The sequence below is a fragment of the Saccopteryx leptura genome, chromosome 2 (assembly GCF_036850995.1).
Source record: "Saccopteryx leptura isolate mSacLep1 chromosome 2, mSacLep1_pri_phased_curated, whole genome shotgun sequence".
Taxonomy (NCBI): domain Eukaryota; kingdom Metazoa; phylum Chordata; class Mammalia; order Chiroptera; family Emballonuridae; genus Saccopteryx; species Saccopteryx leptura.
In genome coordinates, this window is record NC_089504.1 from 313632773 (window position 1) to 313653876 (window position 21104).

At 47.1% G+C, this 21104-nt stretch overlaps 1 protein-coding gene across 4 annotated transcripts in view; it reads right to left on the bottom strand.

Moving 5' to 3' along the window:
- Nucleotides 1-14498, bottom strand: part of KIAA1549 (KIAA1549 ortholog) — a 134883-nt gene extending 120385 nt beyond the window's left edge. For all 4 annotated transcript variants that reach the window (XR_010748833.1, XM_066362826.1, XM_066362825.1 and 1 more), the window contains exon 1: nucleotides 14232-14498. Coding sequence is in view for 3 of the 4 variants with exons in the window: in XM_066362826.1 (XP_066218923.1) it covers nucleotides 14232-14379 (148 nt within the window). In the remaining variant the exon portion in view is untranslated. The remainder of the gene's footprint in view (nucleotides 1-14231) is intronic.
- Between the last annotated feature and the right edge of the window lie 6606 nt (nucleotides 14499-21104).

Genomic DNA, 21104 nt, shown 5'->3' on the forward strand with positions numbered 1-21104 from the left:
TTCCTCTCGTGGGGAGCTGAAGTCTGAATCAGAAGAGGGAGCATGGGAACTTGAAGGTTGTCAGTGAGTAAAAATCAATACAAACTGTGATGAACAGTTTCAGGTCTAAGATTTCTAGAAATTATTTAGGTTAATCTTTAACACCAGATCCAGGCAAGAACGGACAGCATTCATACACTGCGTTTTATAAAAAGCGAAAAGGCTCAAGTGGCGTGCAGGAGACCCGGGTTCGATTCCAGGCCAGGGCACACAGGAGAAGCGCCCATCTGCTTCTCCACCCCTCCCCCTCTCCTTCCTCTCTGTCTCTCTCTTTCCCTCCCGCAGCCAAGGCTCCATTGGAGCAAGGTTTGCCTGGGCGCTGAGGATGGCTCTGTGGCCTCTGCCTCAGGCGCTAGAATGGCTCTGATTGTGGCAGAGCAACACCCCAAGATGGGCAGAGCATCGCCCCCTGGTGGGCATGGCAGGTGGATCCCGGTCGGGCGTGTGCGGGAGTCTGTCTAACTGCCTACCGTTTCCAGCTTCGGAAAAATACAAAAAAAAAAAAAACCAAAAAAACAATGGAAGTAGGACAGCTCAGCGCATTGTTTGGATTTTGAACAAGGTGGTTATTTTTAAGGCATCAGGTTCCTCCCACCAAAATTTCCAACTTAATGAGAAATTGATTTTAAACCAGTGGAATACACCAATTTATTAACCAAGAGGATGCATTACAACCACACATTTTGCTGTCAGAAACAAACCACAGGCCAATAACATAGTCAAAACAAAGTAGAAATAGTATCAAAACCACAAGGATATGATCCAGGACATGATAAGAGAGGAAGTGCAGTAAGCAAGCTCGGTATAAAAAAATATTATCCTCTGCGCTGGAGGATGTGGGATATGGATCCGTAAGATATATTTTAACATCCTGACATTTTTTATTTTTAAATTTTTATTATTTTCATCTGATGAAATAAGAGAAAATGGCACCTCCATACAATGCTTTAGCTTTTAAAAGTCTGATTCTTTTAACCACAATTTGGTGAGTCCCTTGTATGTGCCGGTGTTTGGGTGTGCCTTTTTCCAACCAGGACTTCTGACTCGGGCAGGGGGCTGGCCAGGGGCCACAGGTGACTCGACTGCGGCTCCCTGTCCACAGAGTTCACTCCAGCAAGCAAGCAAAACCTGTGATTGGGGACTTCAATGGCAGAGATCATAGAGTCATTCTTAAACATGGACCCTGAGCAAAGGACACCCTGGCCAGAGGATGCACATGCCCATCCTCTTGTAACAAGGACTCCTACTAGCTGTGAAACCTTGAGCAAGTCAGTGAAACTCTCTAATCTTTATTTTCCTCATCTGAAAAATGGGGGTAAAGTAATAACAGCTGAATCGTTGTATAGATTAAACAAGATACACTATGCCTAGCACATGGCTAGCACTCTGTAACTGTTGAATAATTATTCCCAGGGCAGCTCTGAGATTTCTGGAGAGAACCAGAGAAAGGACAGCAAAGGGGACTCCAATGCCAATGAACAATCTAAGAGGTGTTTTTTTTTTTTCCTCACCTATGAATTTGGCAAAGACAATAACAATTTGTAACAGCCTACATTAGGGAGGACACTGATTCATTACTAGAGAGAATGAATGTCAATTGCTTCAGACTTTCTAGAGAGCAATTTGGCAATATGTATCAAAATTGAATACATGAATACTCCCTAGTCCAGCAGTTCCATTTCTGGGAATGTATCCTAAGGAAATAATTAGAAAGGCATGTGAAGATAGATGTACAAAGATTCTCACAGTAATTTTGTTTTGTTTTTTTAATCACAGCAAAAGCTGAAAGCAGTATAATTCTCCATCGGCAGGGAACTGGTTAAAGTATGGAAAATCCACAGCATCCAATAAAGCCATGCAGTGCAGTGAGGCTTGCTGGCAAGGCAAAGATTCTATGATAAAGTGCAAAGTGAAAAAAAGCAAGTTGGCAAACATATGGAGTATCTATGAGACCGTTACTTTGCATATGTATGTGTTTGTGTGTGTGTGTGTGTGTGTGTGTGTGTGTGTGTGCGCGCGTGCACACACACTTATATGGTGCAGGGGGAAAGATCTGAGTGGAGAAACGCTCCAACAGCATAGTGTTTATCTCTGAATGCTGCGATTTTCACTTGCCACCTTACATCTTTTTGTAGCACTTAAATTTGTTTAATGTGCAATGAATTTTACATCTCAAGCCTCCCCAAGTCACTCCTCTGCTCTAAACCCTCCAAATGCTTCCCACATTACCTGGAGTAATGCCAAAGTCCTTCTGGTGGCCCCAGATGCTCCACCCCCCAGCACCCACTTCTTCTCACACTTTTGCTCCTGTTGCCCCCACTCCCCCACCCCCACCTTCTCTCTTTTGGGCATAATGGTCCCCTCTCTATCCCCCAACACCAGGCATACTGCTGCCTCTACACTGGCTATTTCATCTGCTGGGAACACTATCTCCCCAAACCTTGCATGGCTGCCCTTTGGCCTCCTTTAATCTTTAGAGTAAATGTCACTGTTAAGGGTTATACCATGCCACCACTCTCCAGAATTCCTAAGTTGAAGTCCTACCCCCCCAGTACCTCAGAATGTGACCTTATTTGGAAACAGGATCACTGCAGATGTAAGCAGTTTAGATGAGGTCATACTGAAGTAGGGTGGACCCTACTCCAACATGACTCTCCTTATAAAAAGGGGAAATTTGAACACAGACACGCACCCCTGGAGAATACCACGTGAAGACAGCAATTACGGGGCCACAAGCCAAGGACTGCCAGGAGAGGGGCCTGGAAGAGACCCTTCCCTGGCACCTGTAGAGGGAGCATGGCCCCTTGACCTTGATCCGGAACTCCTAGCCTCCAGAACCGTGTGGCAATAAGCTTCTATTGTTTAAGGCATTCAGTTTGTGTCACTTCATTATGGCAACCCAGCAAACTAATACAATCCTGGTTAAAACCTCAGTTCCTGACCCTCAAAGCCCTTTATCTACTCCATTGCTTCATGGCATATATCACCTAGAAACACACCATACGGCTGATTTTATTCAGCGACGCATCCCGAGAGCCCATGCACAGTGCTGGCACAGAGTACGCACACGCGAAAGATCAGTGGGACAAACGCACACACAAAACGCAACAAAACAGGTAAATTCCGCCCTGGTGGAGGTTTCTGTCTGGTGGACAGAGACAGAATAAACAGAAACATACATAAGATGGTGACAGGCACCATGGAGAAAAAAAAAGGCAGAGTCAGGAGCAAGGAATTACGGAGGAGGTTGTTTTTAAAAAAAAAAAAAAAAAAAAAAAAAAAAAAACATGGGTAGAGAAGGCCTCTCTGAATATGGGAAACGTGGGCAGAGACCTGAAGGAAGCAGCCTAGTAAACCATGTAGATAATATCTGAGATAAGAATGTTCTAGGCAGAGGGAACAGTAAGTACAAATCATTGCAATGAACACATATCACTTTTATAATCGGGGGAGGGGGGGAAACAATAAAGCTATTGTAATCCCAAAAATGCACAAAAATATTTAAAAGCCAAATGTCAAGAGCTAGGAAGAAGAATCTGATTTTTATTTTTTAATTCCTGAGACTCTCTTCAGGCCCAGGCTGAAATTTTCCACCCGTTCCAAAGACTCCTCTTCCCCAGCCCTGTCCCCCATCCCATCTTCCATCAAATGACTGTCCAGGAAAAAGAACGCCTGCCAACGCAAGGAAGGCGAGGTCCGGTGAGAGGTGAAACAGTCCTGACACCTGTAGATCCTTGTTGGTGCCACAGAGCAAGTGACTGTCCTAGCCACCAGCCACTGACTTGCTCCCCTCAACTCGCCACAGTTACCACCACCCAGACCTAGCACGCGCCCATCGCCCTTCTCTCCCAAGCTGTCACCTGCCCCAGCCCGCCTGTTCCCAACCTGTCTGTTGTATGCCCCTGCCCAGCCCCAGAGCACTGCGGCTCCCAGCTCTGACCACTGCTCACTCCTACTAACCTACCAGCTAGTGCCCACTCAGCCTCACTTTGGGTTTTGGGGGTTTTTTTGTTAATAATTGTGGTTTTAAAAAAAACCACATAACAAAGTTACCCTATCACCCATTTCTAAGTCTCCAGTAAGTAGTGTTAAGTATATTCACATTGCTGTGCAGCCAACTCTGCTCATCTTGCAAAACTGAAACTCTGCGCCCATTAAACACGCATTTCACTTCCGCCTCCTGCCTCCCCCCGGCCCCTTCCAACCACCATTCTCCTGTCTGTCCCCATGATTCTAATGACTCTTGGCACCTCATCTAAGTGGACTCATACATTGTGTGTCCTTTTGTGACTGGCTTCTTTCACTCAGCATGATGCAAAGGTTCATGGTGTCGAGCCTGTGTCAAGATTTCTCTCTTTTCTAAGAAGGATTAATAGCCCCGTTGTATGTATATACCACATTTTGTCCACCTATGCATTGGCTGATGGACACTTGGGTTGCTTCCACCTCCGTTTTGACACCTGTGTGCTTCCACTAGCTCCAGATGCTTCTGAAATCCTTGGCTGTCACTCCCCCTCCCTGACTCCCGCTGAGATCCGTGCAAGGAAGCAGAAGACGACGGGACAAAGGCTTCCAGAGGCGCTCAGGCTATGCACCCAGCCGGACACTAGCTCAGCCCAGAACCCACTGCTTCTGCTCCTCTCCATTTCCCCAATCACCCTGAAATTTAGGTTGAATTTTTCTCCCCACTAATTAGGAGATAACCAAAAATCTTCGAAATGCACCCAACCTCAATGAGACACCTAGGCCGGCCAAGTGTGCACACAGATCACCAGCAGATACTCTTCAAAGGGAGAGTCTGGGGCGGGGCCTGACAGTCTGCCTTCCCAACAAGTGGTACTGATGCTGCTTGTCCTTGGGCCACGCCCGCAGTAGCAAAGGCCCAGCAACTTCCCACCAGTTCATACCTGTCTCCTGGGCTTTGCCCAAGTTCCCCCTAGAAGCTGGCTTCGGAAGACGGTTTGTTTTGTACGCTGGAGGCTCCCCCCCTTTGAAAGCTTCCCAGTAGTTGTCACCCAGTGTTTAAAGCAGCCCTGCAGGCAGTCTGGCTCCCCAGTGAATCCTATCACCCAAAACAGTAGTGATGGGGGGTTCCTTCCACAGGCCCCACAGGAGACAAGGGATCAAAGAAAGAAGCAAGGAGAGTTTCCAAGTGACTCCAGGGGACTGTGAACTACTTGCCAACCAGGAGGAGGAGCCTTCAAAGCCCCTGACCTCCCGTCTAGACACCCTCACCCCAGCAGGACCTAGGACCCCTGTCACCTGCTCATTTCCCCACAAGGCTCAGGCCACCCAGGACTGCCAGAGAAGCAATTGGTTCAGTCTCCTCTTCGCAATTTCCTCCAGATACCAGCTGTATTTTCTCAAGCCCCCAACCCCACCTCACACTTCAGCTCCTCTCAGATGATGGTCTCACCTACTCTCTCCATGAAGTCACCTGCTGCTCAGAGCCCCTGCCTCCAGATCCAGCCTCCTAATTCTGCCTTGCTCCTCTCTAAAAGGAATTCCTTCTCTCTTACCCTGGTCCCATCCCGTCCGAATCCCTGAGAGACTCCTCCCCTGCCCTCCTTGCCTCCCTCTCCAGCAATACCTACCTGTCTCCTCCAACCCCACCCCTACCGGCTTATTCCTGTCTGTTAACTCATCTGCTCAGGTGGCCCTACACCACCACTCCCCCCTTTTACTGTCCCCTAACTCAATGCCTTACTTCACCGCAGGAACAAACACAGCACCTCCCAAAGCAGAAGCTGGGCCTCCGACAGACAGCGGCTGGTCTGTCTCCATGAAGCATGCCCTGGGGCTGAAAAATGATGTGTCTTTGCTGCTGGCCCTCGATCTGAGGAGGGTAGAGCAAGCGAGCTCTTCAAATAACATCATTTCCCTCTCTTGTTGGTCCCCCTCTCAGCACCAACATTTTGAATAGTTTGTACCCAGCGTGGGATGGAGGGAGGGAAGCAGGGAGAGGTGGAGGGGGGAAGATACTGGCGATACTCAATACAGTATACAACAGGTGGGCATGTGCACTGACCAATCGGAGGGCTGCTGCTTAAAGCAGAGTCCTGAGGTTCCTCTAACTGAGCATTAACCCTTCAGCTGCTAGATTGTGGGAAGGTTGGGGGGCGGGGAATGATCCTTAGAGAAGAATCCAGAGGGAGGGCATGAAGGCCCAAGGACTTCAGGCAGACAGGGGGATGCTCAATATAGCAGCTACTTAGCAGCCGGTATGGTAGTAGAGTCGGTCCCTGGGTAACGAACAAAATTGGTTCTGCAGGTTTGAAAATGTTTAAGTATTTATATACACAGAAAAGTAAAAATAAACTACGATGTTAAGAGAAACATTTAAGTTGTATTTAACAGATAAATGTGCCTGTTCCAACTTACATACAAATCCAACTTAAGAACAAACCTACAGAACCTATCTTGTTTGTAATCCATGGACTACCTGTATTTCAATATCGCAACATCCAGCCAAATGTCCATAATGAATGAGTGAGTTATGAATCAGGGCAGATCTAGAAAACTGTTCTGTTCTGCAGTTGCCTGGTGAAGTGGAAGAGCGCTCCTAAACACTATTCACATAGATGCAGTCCATCCCAAAGGCAGGTGCATCCCAAGGGCTCCGCAGTCCTGGATAGGTTCCAGAGCAGTTGGGCTGACTCAGGCCCCTGTGATCCAACACCACTCACTCCCAGAAGACTGGAACGGGAGGCATTCCCTCTTAGCCCAGTGCTTCTCACACTTCACAAGTGTGTGCAAAATCACCTGAAGGCCTTGTGAAATGCCGATTCTGATTCAGAAGGCCAGGGTGGGGCCTGAGGATCTGCATTTGTAACAAGTTCCCAGATGGCAATGATGCTGCAGGGGTGTGAACCACACTTTCAGGAGCAAGGTCAGATTTTCACAAATGAAAAGCAATGCCAGAAGCTCCACGCCATAGCACCACCAAGCAAGATGGGGGGAAAAGGAAGAGACAAAGAAAAAAATTCAGAGAGAACAGGCCCGGGCTAGGTAGCTCAGTTGGTTAGAGCATCATTCCAATATGCCAATGTTGTTGGTTTGATCCCTGATCAGGGCACATAAAAGAATCAACAGAGGGCCTGACCAGGCGGTGGCGCAGTGGATAGAGCGTTGGACTGGGATATGGAGGACCCAGGTTCGAGACTCCGAGGTCGCCAGCTTGAGCACGTGCTCATCTGGCTTGAGCAAAAAGCTCACCAGCTTGGACCCAAGGTCACTGGCTCGAGCAAGGGGTTACTCGGTCTGCTGAAGGCCCGTGGTCAAGGCACGTGTGAGAAAGCAATCAATGAACAACTAAGGTATCGCAATGAAAAACTGATGATTGATGCTTCTCATCTCTCTCTATTCCTGTCTGTCTGTCCCTATCTATCCCTCTCTCTGTCTCTAAATAAATAAATAAATAAATAAAATCTTAAAAAAAAAAAAAAGCTGTGGTACACAACAAAGTACATTTATTTAAAAAGAAGAATCCAGCCCTGGCCGGCTGGCTCAGTGGTAGAGTGTCGGCCTGGCGTGCAGAAGTTCCGGGTTCGATTCCCAGCCAGGGCACACAGGAGAAGCGCCCATCTGCTTCTCCACCCCTCCCCCTCTCCTTCCTCTCTGTCTCTCTCTTCCCCTCTCGCAGCCGAGGCTCCATTGGAGCAAAGATGACCTGGGTGCTGGGGATGGCTCCTTGGCCTCTGCCCCAGGCACTAGAGTGGCTCTGGTCGCAACAGAACGATGCCCCGGAGGGGCAGAGCATCGCCCCCTGGTGGGCAGAGCGTCCCCCCCCCCCATGGACGTGCTGGGTGGATCCCGGTCGGGCGCATGCGGGAGTCTGACTGTCTCTCCCTGTTTCCAGCTTCAGAAAAATACCAAAAATAAATAAATAAAAAAAATAAAATAAAATAATCAACAGAGGAACATAATTAAGTGGAGCAATAAATTGATGTCTGTCTGTCTCTCTTTAAGAAAAAAAAAATTGCCTGACCAGGCAGTGGCGCAGTGGATAGAGCATCAGACTGGAATGCAGAGGACCCAGGTTCGAGACCCCGAGGTCGCCAGCTTGAGCGTGGGCTCATCTGGTTTGAGCAAAGCTCGCCAGCTTGGACCCAAGGTCACTGGCTTGAGCAAGGAGTTACTCAGTCTGCTGAAGGCCCACCGTCAAGGCACATATGAGAAAGCAATCAAAGAACAACTGAGGTGTCGCAATGAAAAACTGATGATTGATGCTTCTCATCTCTCTCCGTTCCTGTCTGTCTGTCCCTACCTGTCCCTCTCTCTGACTCTCTCTCTCTCTCTGAAAAAACAAATCAATAAATATAAAGAGATCAAAGTAGGTATCTTGGAGGTGGAGGTGCAAGAGGAGAGACTAGTGGAGGGTTTATTAAAAAGAATAAAACGCAACGGTGAGAGTGAACTGCCTTCGATAGACACAGGATGCTTACTGTCTGTAACCAAGCACATTCCAAGGTAACCAACATGTGGGCGTGAAAGGCAAGAGCTGCAGAGAACTCAGATCACCACGGTGACCCCTGCCTACACCAATGAAGACGCCCAGGGCAAGGTAACCTGTCCGTGGTCACCACAGTCACAAAGTCAGTTACCCGCAGGAAAGAGCACGCACAGGTTTGCTAGCTCACGGTTCAGCGTGCTTTCAGACAAACTGTGCTGCCCAGGCATGTGAAAGTGAGATCCTGTGACTTACAGCACTGCAGAGGAAGGTGGGTGGTCACAACTTGGCAACAAATTATATCAGTGAGAACAGCATCTCCCTATCTGGGAAAACCAACCTAGGGTGAGTATAATTACAGTAATTAGCTGTCTCTAGCACCCAGGGCACGGAGAGAACACCTGTGGCTCCAGGGTCCCTGGCGACTTTCAACAACACCCTGGCTGGGCTCTGTTTTCAGGATTAAGTGAGGTATTTCCTGACAAAAACTGCAACAGCTGTTCCCAAGGGAACGGAGTGAGACTTAAAATGAAGTCTCTATCCCAACCCAAAGAAAACCAAAGAAACAAGATAGAACAAAAACACCGTTTCAATGCCACGATTTTAAGTCAATTGTTCTAATGTTCAAAATCTATTAACTTTTCAGTTACTGGATTTATAATATCTAGATCAGTGGCTCCAAAGTTTAACATGCCTTAAAATCAGCTGTGGACTTGTTAAAAATGAAGATCCCCAGGCACCCCAACCAAAAATTCAAATGTAGGTCAAAGGGGAGCCCCAGAAATCTAAATTCTTAATAAGCAACCCCCACACCCAAGTTGTTGATGCAGAAGGGCAAAGGATCACACTTTTGAAACATTTATCTTAGTCTTTGTTTACAGGACACTAAACCACTCAAAAAGTGTAACAAATATTCACCTCAAAATGGCTAATAAGATAGCAGATTAAAACTTCACCCTCCGGCCCTGGCCGGTTGGCTGAGCGTCGGCCTGGCGTGCTGAAGTCCCGGGTTCGATTCCCGGCCAGGGCACACAGGAGTGGCGCGCATCTGCTTCTCCACCCCTCCCCCTCTCCTTCCTCTGTCTCTCTCTTCTCCTCCCGCAGCCGAGGTTCCATTGGAGCAAAGATGGCCCGGGCGCTGGGGATGGCTCTGTGGCCTCTGCCCCAGGCGCTAGAGTGGCTCTGGTCGCGACAGAGCGACGCCCTGGATGGGCAGAGCATCGCCCCCTGGTGGGCATGCCGGGTGGATCCGGTCGGGTACATGCGGGAGTCTGTCTGACTGCCTCCCCGTTTCTAGCTTCAGAAAAATACAAAAAAAATACAAAACAAAAACAAAAACAAAAAAAACTTCACCCTCCATCAGCATAAATGCAATGAAAAAAAGCACAGATAGAAAAACAAAACGGCCAACATGCTAATCAAAATAACCTAAAAACTTCTGAATTTCAAAATGCTATAAAAAATTTTTAAAACACCATTGGAAAGGGAAAATGTAACACGTAGGAGAAAATAAATGGTTGTAGTTCACAATATAGAAATATTTAAACATATATACCACAACAGATACATGAGCAAAAACAGAGAGAAAACCCATGTAATGCAAACACAAAATAAACAAAAAATATTCAACTCATAATAAATTAAAGCAATGTGGCCTAAACTGTGGTGGCGCAGTACATAGATTGTTGACCTGGAACGCTGAGGTTGCTGGTTTGAAATCCTGGGCTTGCCCAGTCAAGGCACACATGACAGGCAACCAATGAACAACTAAAGTGAAGCAACTATGAGTTGATACTTCTCGCTCCCCACTCCCCATAAATCAATAAATAAAATTTTAAAAATAATTAAAGTAATGTATTACAAATTTATATAACACAGATTTTAAAAATAACATTCAGTGCCAGTGACAGTGATATAAATCAGGCTACCACATAAACTGCGAGGGTTAATTTCAGCATTACGGCTTCATATAAAAAGCTGATTGATTCAACAACCACTTACTGAGCATCCATTAGGCCCCCACTACACTGACCAAAACACTCACAGATCCAGCCTGGTGGGCCTTAGATTTGTTACCTTCTAATTTCCCTTCCAGGAATGTATACTCAAAACACACACACACAAATATAGACAAAGCTTTATCTACATAGCTATTCACCACAGCATTGTTTATAACAGCCAAAAAAAAAAAAAAGGCTGGAAATAATAAAAAAATAATTAGGTAATTATTAGGATGAAAAACATTGTTTTCAAACAATTAATAAAGAAAAAGTACATATGTCAATACTGAGTGGAAAAAAGTAAATTCAATTGTGCATGTAATTCAATTTTTCTTTTTAATGTTAACAAAGAAAAGATAAAACTATTTAGTGTTATCTATGGGTTGTGGGAGTATGGGTACCTGTTTTCTATACCTTCCAGTAATTTTCCAATTCTTTGCCAAGTGTTTTCATAAAGCTATTATTTTGAGAAAGACATCCCCATATATGAAAGAAATAGAAAGAAATGGAAAGAAATGGACACAATTCTTTCTTCTTACATTGTGGGTGTAGGATCTCATAAAAACACAACATTCAAAAGCAAGTCCAAAGTATTACAAATTGTTTCCACAACAGTGAACAGTCAAGACCAAACTTATAAATGTTTAAACAAACTAAAAAGGACACATTCAAAATGCCAAATGAAATGGAGATAGACAAAGAATCAATAAAACATAGACATTTAAGACAAATAAGGGGACCAACTGGAGGGTGGACTCCACTTAACAAAAGTTAACAAGGAAAGAGAAATCTCCTGGTGGAGGAGGTAGTTTTCACACAGCCACAGAAGGGACTGGTGTCTATAACTCAGGATATCCAAAACAGGATTAAGACATACCATTTTCTGACTAGTACCACTTACTCGTTAGAATAAGAACCACTATGTCAAGTTCAGCAAAGCCTCCCTCCTCCCCACACTGATGATGAAAATACAACACTCAGGACTGGGAGCCAGAGGGTCCTAGTGGCACAGAGAGGAGACTAGGGCTGAACAACTGACATGCAACCTCTTCCCAGGATCAAGTGCCACTCACCATGCACTAAGGAGCCACCCTTCACCAATATCACTCCCCATAGCCTTCAAGAAGTGGATCAGGGCCTGACCAGGAGGTGGCGCAGTGGATAGAGCGTTGGACTGGGATACAGAGGACCCAGGTTTGAGACCCTGAGGTCACCAGCTTGAGCGCGGGCTCATCTAGTTTGAGCAAAGCTCACCAGCTTGGACCCAAGGTCGCTGGCTCAAGCAAGGGGTCACTCGGTCTGCTGAAGGCCTGCGGTCCAGGCACATATGAGAAAGCAATCAATGAACAACTAAGGTGTTCCAACGAAAAACTGATGATTGATGCTTCTCATCTCTCTCCATTCCTGTCTGTCTGTTCCTATCTATCCCTCTCTCTGTCTCTGTAAAAAAAAAAAAAAGTGGCTCAGGGGCCACTTTTGACAGGTCTTCCCTGCAATGCTTTCACTCACTGCCTTTCTTGCCGGTGAACAGTCCGCACAGGGGGCTGCGCTTGCTTGCTCACAGCTTTGTGTTTCCAATTGGATCCTTAAGGACAGCTGCTTCCTAGTCGATTACCCAATGCACAAATTAGTGAAAGGATGAAGCCTCTGCTTCCACAATGTCTGCTCTAGAGTGGACATAATTTCACATCTCCAGGTTGAACACAAGCATACCTCAGAGATACTATGGCTTTGGTTGGTTCCAGACCACCTTAATAAAGCCAGTCATAATCTTTTTGCTAGTGGGGGCCTTGCCTTCAATTAGTAAAAAACACAACACCCGTGAAGTGCAATAAAACAGGGATCTGCCTGTAATTGTATTGTGAGTTGAGGGGAAACAAGAACGGGCTTCCAAAGAAGAGAAAGTTATGGAGGGACAGAACAAACAGCTCCACTACTTATCAGATTTATCAAAAGAATGGCTTATGTTCTACACATCTGCACTATATCCAGATGGCCACTTTCACATGGGGAAGCTGTACAGAGGATAAATGCAGAGTTTACAGATCACTCTAAAACTGCAGCCTTAGTTTCCTCATCTATAAAATGGGTGCAATGATGCCTAACCCACAGGAGACTGAACTTGTATATCAAATGTAGCGCTCGGAACACAGGTAGGACTTGGTAAACGGAAATAATTAGTCTGCCTGTCCTGTAGTGGATGAGTCCATTAGTATCAGGTGGGCTGTCTTGGTTGACTAAAGCCAAGGGCAGTCTTCATAATCAACTCTTCCCACAGAAATCCAGGGTCTCCCCTGTTCTCTGGACACACGGGGCTAGAACACACAGGGAGCAGAACTGAGGCCCGAGGCACTACGCTAGGTGAAGTTGTTTGCATGCTTGGTATAGTGCAGGAAAGAGACTCATTTCATCACACACACTCCCAATGGCTTTCTGCGGCAGGGTTCCGTCCAGCTAAGGGAAATCTTTGTGGAGGTCTCAGGTGTGTATGGGTCAGGGCAGCAGGGTGAACTGAAAAGTAATGACTAGCCTGTGACCTTGAGCAAGTCACTTCTCTTTGTCAGTTTCCTCTTCAATGAAAGGGGTGGTTCCATTCTATGATCCCTGGAGTCCCTTCCTGGGCTTCTACTGGACCGTCCCCTACATGACACTAGTTATAATTCCAGCAGTGCAGTCCAAGGGACACCTTCAAGTGTGTCCCATTTTCTTCCAAAACCAATTGGCAGTCCTTTAGCCCTCCTCCCAAGAGAAGGGAGGATTTGGAGTAGCTTCCATGGCTTTTGGCTTTAGCTCGGTGCCCACCTAGAGCTGCTCATTCATTCCACCTTTCTCTCTTTGCCCTCAAAGTGGTCAAGCGTGTGTGTGCCAGGGGCAACCACTGGCTTCCAGCCTGTTGGCTCAGAGATGGTTTCCACACCATCCTGTGTGTGCATGCCCAGGGTGGACAAATAAACATCTCAGAGAAGCAATATGAATTAAATCACTTCCTCAACAAAATCCGCCCACATACTCCTTCATAAATCATGCCTCTTAATTCCATGCTGACGAACCATCAGTAAACAGCATCTATTATAAAAAACAACCCTGACTCCTTTTATGTCCTGACACTTAAGAATCACAATATTTTCACAGTCTATTGTACCAATGCCTTTGCAGAAGTAAAAGCAATCGCTGGTTCCCTGGAAAGACCCATGGCCAGGGCGCTTTCCAAGAGATATTCTTTGAATGTTCTTTGTGTCCTGGTGCACTGGGGGACACCGCCAGTCTCCCTGCATCTGGGGGAGGCAGGGCTCCTCAGAGTAATGCAATGCCGTTTTAAAGAACACACACGCCGAATGTCCCCCTTCTACTGGACAATAAAGTATTCCCAAATATTTGATACACCATATTGATAACGGCCATGCACAAATACAATTCCACTGCCTCCATTCTGCAGGGGGGGGAAAGGCATATTCTGAGATGAAGAAGCCACCAGACCCGCCTCGGGCTCCGAGGATAACAGGATAGCTTTGCAGATCATTGACAAGGTTGGCCACAAACCGCTTGCTTTCTCCTTTTCTTTTCTTTTCTCCGTGCCTTTATATGCTGGGCCCGAGAAGAAATGTAAAAGCATCTCAAGAAAGGAGGGCGAGGGAGCGGTGGAGAATAAAAGAGGATGGGCGAAGGAAGCAGGATTTTGAAAATAGCAGCAATAAAGGCAGGCAGGGTCGCGGCGGCGGCCCGAGGGTCTCCGCGGTGCTTACCTGGGGCGCACGAGGTCGGCCAGGCCAGCAGCAGCAGCCAGAGGCCGGGGAGCAGCAGCCCCGGGCGGCGGCGGCGGCGGCGGGCGGAAGGCCCGTGGCCGCTCGGTCCCGGGACCAGCGCGACCCCGGCGCGGGTCTGCCCGTCCATGGCCGCGCCTCGGCGTCGGCGCCGCGCCCCCGGCAGTCCCGGCGGCGCCCGGCCCGGCCTAGCGGCTGGGCGCTCTTAGACCCGGAGGCGGCCGCTGCGGCTGGGACGGGGCGCCGCGCACCGGCGCGGAGGGAGGCCGGCGAGGCGGGGGCGGGCCGGGGGCCGGAACCGCGGACTGGGGCCGCCAGCCGCACGCCGGCCTCGCCGCTCCGCCCCCTTCGGAGCCTCGGAGCCGCTGCCCGGCAACGCGCGGGCCCGGGCGCGGGGAGGCGAGCACCACCTCCCGGCCGATCGGGCGCCTGCCTGCCTGCCTGCAGGGTGGCCGGGCGGCGGGCGCGGATGCGCCGGGACTGCGCGGCGCGGGCCGGGCCCGGGTCCTCCCCCGGGAGGTGGCCCGCACCCCACGCCGGCTCCCACCTCCGGGGGCGCTCGGAGAGAGGGAAGGAGGCCCGCGGGAAGGGTCAGGACCGAAAAACCTGGCCGGCCCGAGCGCGCCGGGCCTCTCGCTTCTCCTCCGGTGCCGGGCTTCGCGCTGCTCGATGGTGTGCCGGGCAGCAGGTGGGAGCGCGGCGCCTGTGTTTGGGGGACAGGCTTGGGGGCTGCGGAGGGGACAAAGCGGAGGAAAGGTCGGGCTCTCCCCCGGGAGCCTACGGGCAGTAGAGGGGTGAGAAAAGCGCGCACGCAGCTCGACCCACCCTTTCTCCGGTCCAGAGGTTCTGCATCCTGCCAGATCATTGGGATAGGACGCTCCCGGCCCGGGAGGCCCGCACACTCCGCACGTAGTAGGCCTTCAGAAGGCGCCTGGTGAACCAAATTGAAGTGCAGCTGGAGAGACTGCCCAGGCCCTTTTTAGGAGAAGCAGCGCCCTTGGGGGGTGGCCGAGATTGGGGGAATGTCAGAGGATTAGCATTTGGGGGTTAGAGGTCACTGGGAAATTAGGACAGTGAGGGAGTTAGCGGTTGTCAGGTACCTGCTTGTGCCAGGGTGTCTAACTCTGAAGATGCTCTGAGGTTTAAAGGTCTTGCCACATGGAATTGGCAATTCTGAACCTTTGCATCCCGTTGCAGTGCACTGGGCAAGGGTACTAAAAGTGTGAGCTGGGACGCTCTTCCTGCCCGGAAAACTAGGGTGGACATGAAAAATGTGAATCATCTCCATTGGCAAAAGGATTCACGTTGTGCCAGTCCAGTGTCCCTATGAGGCCCAGCCTTGCAGCGCAACCCATCTAGGGGGGTAATAAAATACCCCTGCTCAGAATGAGCTCCAGGCCTTCTCCTATAAGCACCTACCTGTTCATTTCAAGGAAGATAACATGTTCTGAGAGTGCATGTTAAAGATAGCTTTTGTTGACGTCCCTAATTTATACTTTATTATGCCTCCACATCATATACAGTCCCTATTCTTAGCCACGACTCCCCTGCCTGTCCCAGCATATCTGCTACCTGGATATCATGGCCCTGGATCTGAGACCTCTTATTCACACTTTTCTTCATCCTCTGAACTCATTGTGTAACAACTTCACTTGACCACAAACTGCTGCCTCGGAGTAATTCAGAAATTGTCTTCTCCCGTTATTTTATCTTCTGTGAAAGTATGCTGTACCTCTCCAATGAAATTAATATGAAGTTCAAAGCTGCTGTCTTCCTGTTTAGGATTCTCTATAAAACCAGTAAACCCTCATTATACATTTGCTGATCTGAACCCGGGCATCTACCTGCCCAGGGAAGAGGTTTAACCTTTTGGATTTGGTCCCAGCCTCCACTAAGTACCTACCTACACTAGACCCCAGGGTGTCAAAAAAATGAGGCCCCCTCTCAATTCTCAGGCCATTCAAGGAAATGAAATGTTTACTCAGCCATTAAGAAGAACTTGACATCATTGGGAAATAAAAATTGCAACTTTGGGATAATAGAAATGACTCAAGGTCACTAACTTTCTCAGGAAAGTGAGGTCCCTAGGGTCTCAGTCCCTGAGCCCTGAAGGCATAAAACTATTACTTCTGTTAGGATAGAGAGCATTCTGCCTCAGTGTTTAGATAAATGTCTCCCTGGGCTCTCACAGTTTCAGCTGGAAATTGTGTGACTTGGAAGTGCAAGCTGGACTGAGTGTTATAGGTGGAGTGTGTGTGTGTGTGTGTGTGTGTGTGTGTGTGTGCACATGCATGCCCCCACACGTGTATACACACACTTCCACACATTTGTCTAATATGCGAGGGGGTTAAGTCAAGGCCTGAGGGAATTCATACTAGCGAACACTTCTGAGCACCTACTATGACCTGTCAGCTGAGGGTGGGGGGATATAAAAGAAGCTTAGTTTACAAGGACCCCACTCTGGGCCTCCTCCCTCTGTACCCTTCCTGCAGTGCAAGGAGTCTGAGAGGCCAAGGGGATACCCCACTAGGAGCCCCAAATCCCCTGCCCACTATGTCCCAGGTTCACTTCTAGGGCCCATGTGGCGTTTTCCTCCCAAAGGGTGGGTCAACATCTGGTGTGTCTGGTCCCGAGGAGTAACTGTCTTCAGGGAAATGGTGGAACGTGGACATGCGGGTAGGAATGAGAGCAGCACAGGAAGCGCACAGGAGCGAAGCAAAGGGCAACAATGTGGGGAGAGAAGGTGAAACAAAGCCCCATAGTCCTGTGACAACTCAGCAGCCATAGTCCTGCTCAGAACTCCAGGATTCTGAGGATGATCCGATAATGGGCTTGATGATGCCCACCTTGCCTGCTGGGGGCTGTTACGAGGATTATACAAAATAAGATAGAGGTCCATAAAGTTTATTCGTTAAAACTCAAGGAGTATTTTCTGGGCACTTACTATATGCTAGGCACTGCCTTGGGCACTGTGGATACAACAGCTGACAAAAAAAAAAAAAAAGCTTTTCTTCCTGAAGTTTACATTCTAGTGAGAGGAGATGGTCAATAAACAAATAAGTGACTATATATGTCATTCTAACAGGGTGACAGTGAGCCACGGGGACATCTGGGGTAGGGGGTTCCAGGCAGAGGCAGCAACTGCACAAAACAAAGAGGCCAGAACAGAGTATACATTTACAAAATATTTACTGATGGCGGCTAAGTGTCCCACAGAGCAAGGTGCTGAGTGATGAGCAAGGTGCTGAGTGATGAGCAAGATTAATTCGCTACATTTTTGTTTTGTTTTTTTCCAAAGAGCTGACCACCTTGTGGAAACAATAAGCTTAAAAAAATAACGATGTTGCATGATGTTGCACAGTAGACCAGGGTAAGTGTCCAGAAGGAAGTTACAGAATGTCTGAAGAAGGAAGAAATCCTATTTGATGGGGAAATCAGGGAAAGCTAAATGCTGGAGCTGCAGACGAGTTTGCCTTTTTGGGGTCCTAAAGGGACGAGGAGGATTTGGACAGCTAAGGAGGACAGGATGGATATTCCAGGTGGAGGGATGGCATGAACAAGGACATCAAGGGAGGAAAGCATGGGATTTATCTAGCTACTGTCCTAGACCCCTAGGAACAATGGTTCAAAGCTCTGACTGCATAATAAAATCATCTAGACTCTAAAACACAAAACCACAACATAAAGCACCCCACCTATACCTCATACCAACTACATCCAAATCTCTGTAGATGAGGCTTAGGCAATCACATCTTTAAAAAGCTCCCCGGGGCCCTGGCCAGTTGGCTCAGTGGTAGAGCATCGGCCTAGCGTGTAGATGTTTCAGGTTCAATTCCCGGCCAGGGCACACAGGAGAAGTGCCCATCTGCTTCTCAACTCTTTCCCTCTCCTTTCTTTCTATTTCTCTCTTCCCCTCCTGCAGCCAAGGCTCCATTGGAGCAAAGTTTGCCCGGGCACTGAGGATGACTCCATGCCCTCACCTCAGGTGCTAGAATGGCTCCAGTTGCAATAGAGCAAAGGCCCAGATGGGCAGAGCATCGCCCCTCTGGTGGGCATGCCGGGTGGATCCTGGTCGGGCACATGCGGGAGTCTGTCTCTCTGCCTCCCCGCTTCTCACTTCAGGAAAAAAAAAAGCTCCCCAGGATTTTGATTTGCCATCAGGAGCAAGAACCATGGAAAACAGTATGGAGGCTCTTCAGAAAATTACAACTAGAACTATGATGTGATCCAGTTACCCCACTTCTCGGTATACACGCAAAGGAAGTAACTATCGCATAAGAGCAGGGGTCGGGAACCTATGGCTCGCGAGCCAGATGTGGCTCTTTTGATGGCTGCATCTGGCTCGCAGACAAATCTTTAATAAAAAAAATAATAACGTTAAAAATATAAAACATTCTCATGTATTACAATCCATTCATTTCCTACCGTTCATGTTCATGGTTGTGCGTGGCTGGAGCCAATCACAGCTGTCCTCCGGAACAACACCAAATTTTTATTGGGGAACACATAATGTACACAGGTCATTGTATGGCTCTCACGGAATTACATTTTAAAATATGTGGCGTTCATGGCTCTCTCAGCCAAAAAGGTTCCCAATCCCTGGCATAGAGATATCTGCACCCCTGCCATGTTCATTGAAGCATTAGTCACAGTAGCCAAGACACAGAAACAACCTAAATGTCCAGAAATGGATGAATGGATAAAGAAACCATGATATATTTATAATGGAATATTATTCAGCTATTAAAAAGAAGGAAATCATGTTATTTTTGACAACTTGGATGGGCCTTGAAGGCATTATGCTAACTGAAATAAGTAAGACAGAGAGAAACAAATACTATAAGCTCTCACATGTAGACTCTAAAAACATCAAACTCATGGAAACAGAGAGCAGACTTGGTGGTTATCAGGGATTAAGGAGTGGGGGGCATGGGGAAATGCTGACCAGAGGGTACAGGCTTTCAGTTCTATGCAAGTCCCAGGGATCTAACGCAAAGCAATAGTGACTATAGTTAGTAATACTGTATTATGTACTTGAAAATCACTATGAGAGTAGAGCTATAATGTTCTCACCATAACAACAACATCAAAATGGTAATTACATAAGGAAAAGGAAGTGTCAGCTAACTTTATTATGGTAAACATTTCCCAATATATACACGTATCAAATCATAACATTGGCCACTTTAAGTTTATACACGTTCAATGTCAATTATATCTCAATAAAGCTGAAAAAGGAGTAAGAACCATCAAGCTAGAATTGAGCCAACGTTTCTACTAAAAATAGTAAGACAGAAGTGGACATGAGAGATGAAGTAAGCTGGAATAGAACAAAGACTTAAATATCCAGCTAAAGGTCTGGACTTCATTTTGTAGGCAGTGGAGTACCATTAACAATTTTTTTGAGATATTATTAGAATTAAGCACAAGAAGGATTACTCTATTAACAATATATAAGGTGATTTGGAGAGAAAAAAAGACGTCAAATAGAGAGCAATTAGGACAAGATCTTAACAATGTACATCTAAAGTATCAAGGATTATCACATTTTTCACCATCAAGCAGACAGAAGTCTTAAAAAATTGATAATATCCATTTGTACCAGAATGTGGAGAAAGGGGCATTCTCTGATTCTACTGGTGGAGGTGTCAATTGGTATAGCCATTTTTGGAGTACAATTTGGCCTTATCTATTGAAATTTAAAATTAGCTCACCATCTGGTGTAGAAAATTCCATTTCAGACTTTTGCTTCTCTTTCTTTTCTCTTTCTTTCCTTTTTCTTTTTCTTTTCCTTCCTTCCTTCATTCCTTTTCTTCCTTCCTCCTCCTTTCTTCCTTCCTTCCTCCCTTCTCTTTCTTTCCTCCCTTCTTTCCTTCTTTCTTTTTTAAGTCAGGCTTAATTCAGGCAAGTAGAGTCAGTCAGGTAATTCAATCAGATAATATTTACCTTTTTAAAAGTGTGCATGTTCAATGAGTTTGGATAAATGTGTGAAGTCCTGTAACCACCACCACATTCAATATATAGATTTTTGTTGCCCTAAAAAGTTCCCTGCTGTCTGACCAGGCGGTGGCGCAGTGGATAGAGCATCAAACTGGGATGCGGAGGACCCAGGTTGGAGACCCCAAGGTCACCAGCTTGAGCGTGGGCTCATCTGGTTTGAGCAAAGCTCACCAGCTTGGAGCCAAGGTCGCTGGCTCGAGCAAGGGGTTACTCAGTCTGCTGAAGGCCCGCGGTCAAGGCACATATGAGAAAGCAATCAATGAACAACTAAGGTGTCGTAACAAAAAACTGATGATTGATGCTTCTCATCTCTCTCCGTTCCTGTCTGTCCCTATCTATCCCTCTCTCTGACTCTCTCTCTGTCTCTGTAATAAATAAATTAATAAATTAATTAATTTTAAAAAAGTTCTCTGCTGCCTGCTTTCAATCTATCCCCTGCCTTTCCCCCATACCTGGGTACTACTGACCTGATATGTTTCTATAGCTTTGTCTTTCCTAGAATTTCATGAAAATGGAATCATACAGTGTGTAGCCCTTCGTGTCTGGCTGATTGCTTTTACTTAGCATAATATTTTTGAGATTCATCTAAGTTATGTGCCTGTAACTTGTTCCTTTCTGTTGCCAACTACTGTTCCAGTGAATGGATATACCACAATTTGTTTATCCACTGGGAAAAGACATAGTACGTGGAGAGAGTTTGGAAAGTAAATACATAGAGAGAAAAGTTCATTTTTAAGAAGAAGAATGTTCGCTTTTTGCCCTATATATTAATACATCTGATTATAATACCATTGCATCTGATTAATACAGGTGATAGCATTTGAATTTTTAACACAACCACATACCAATTTTGTA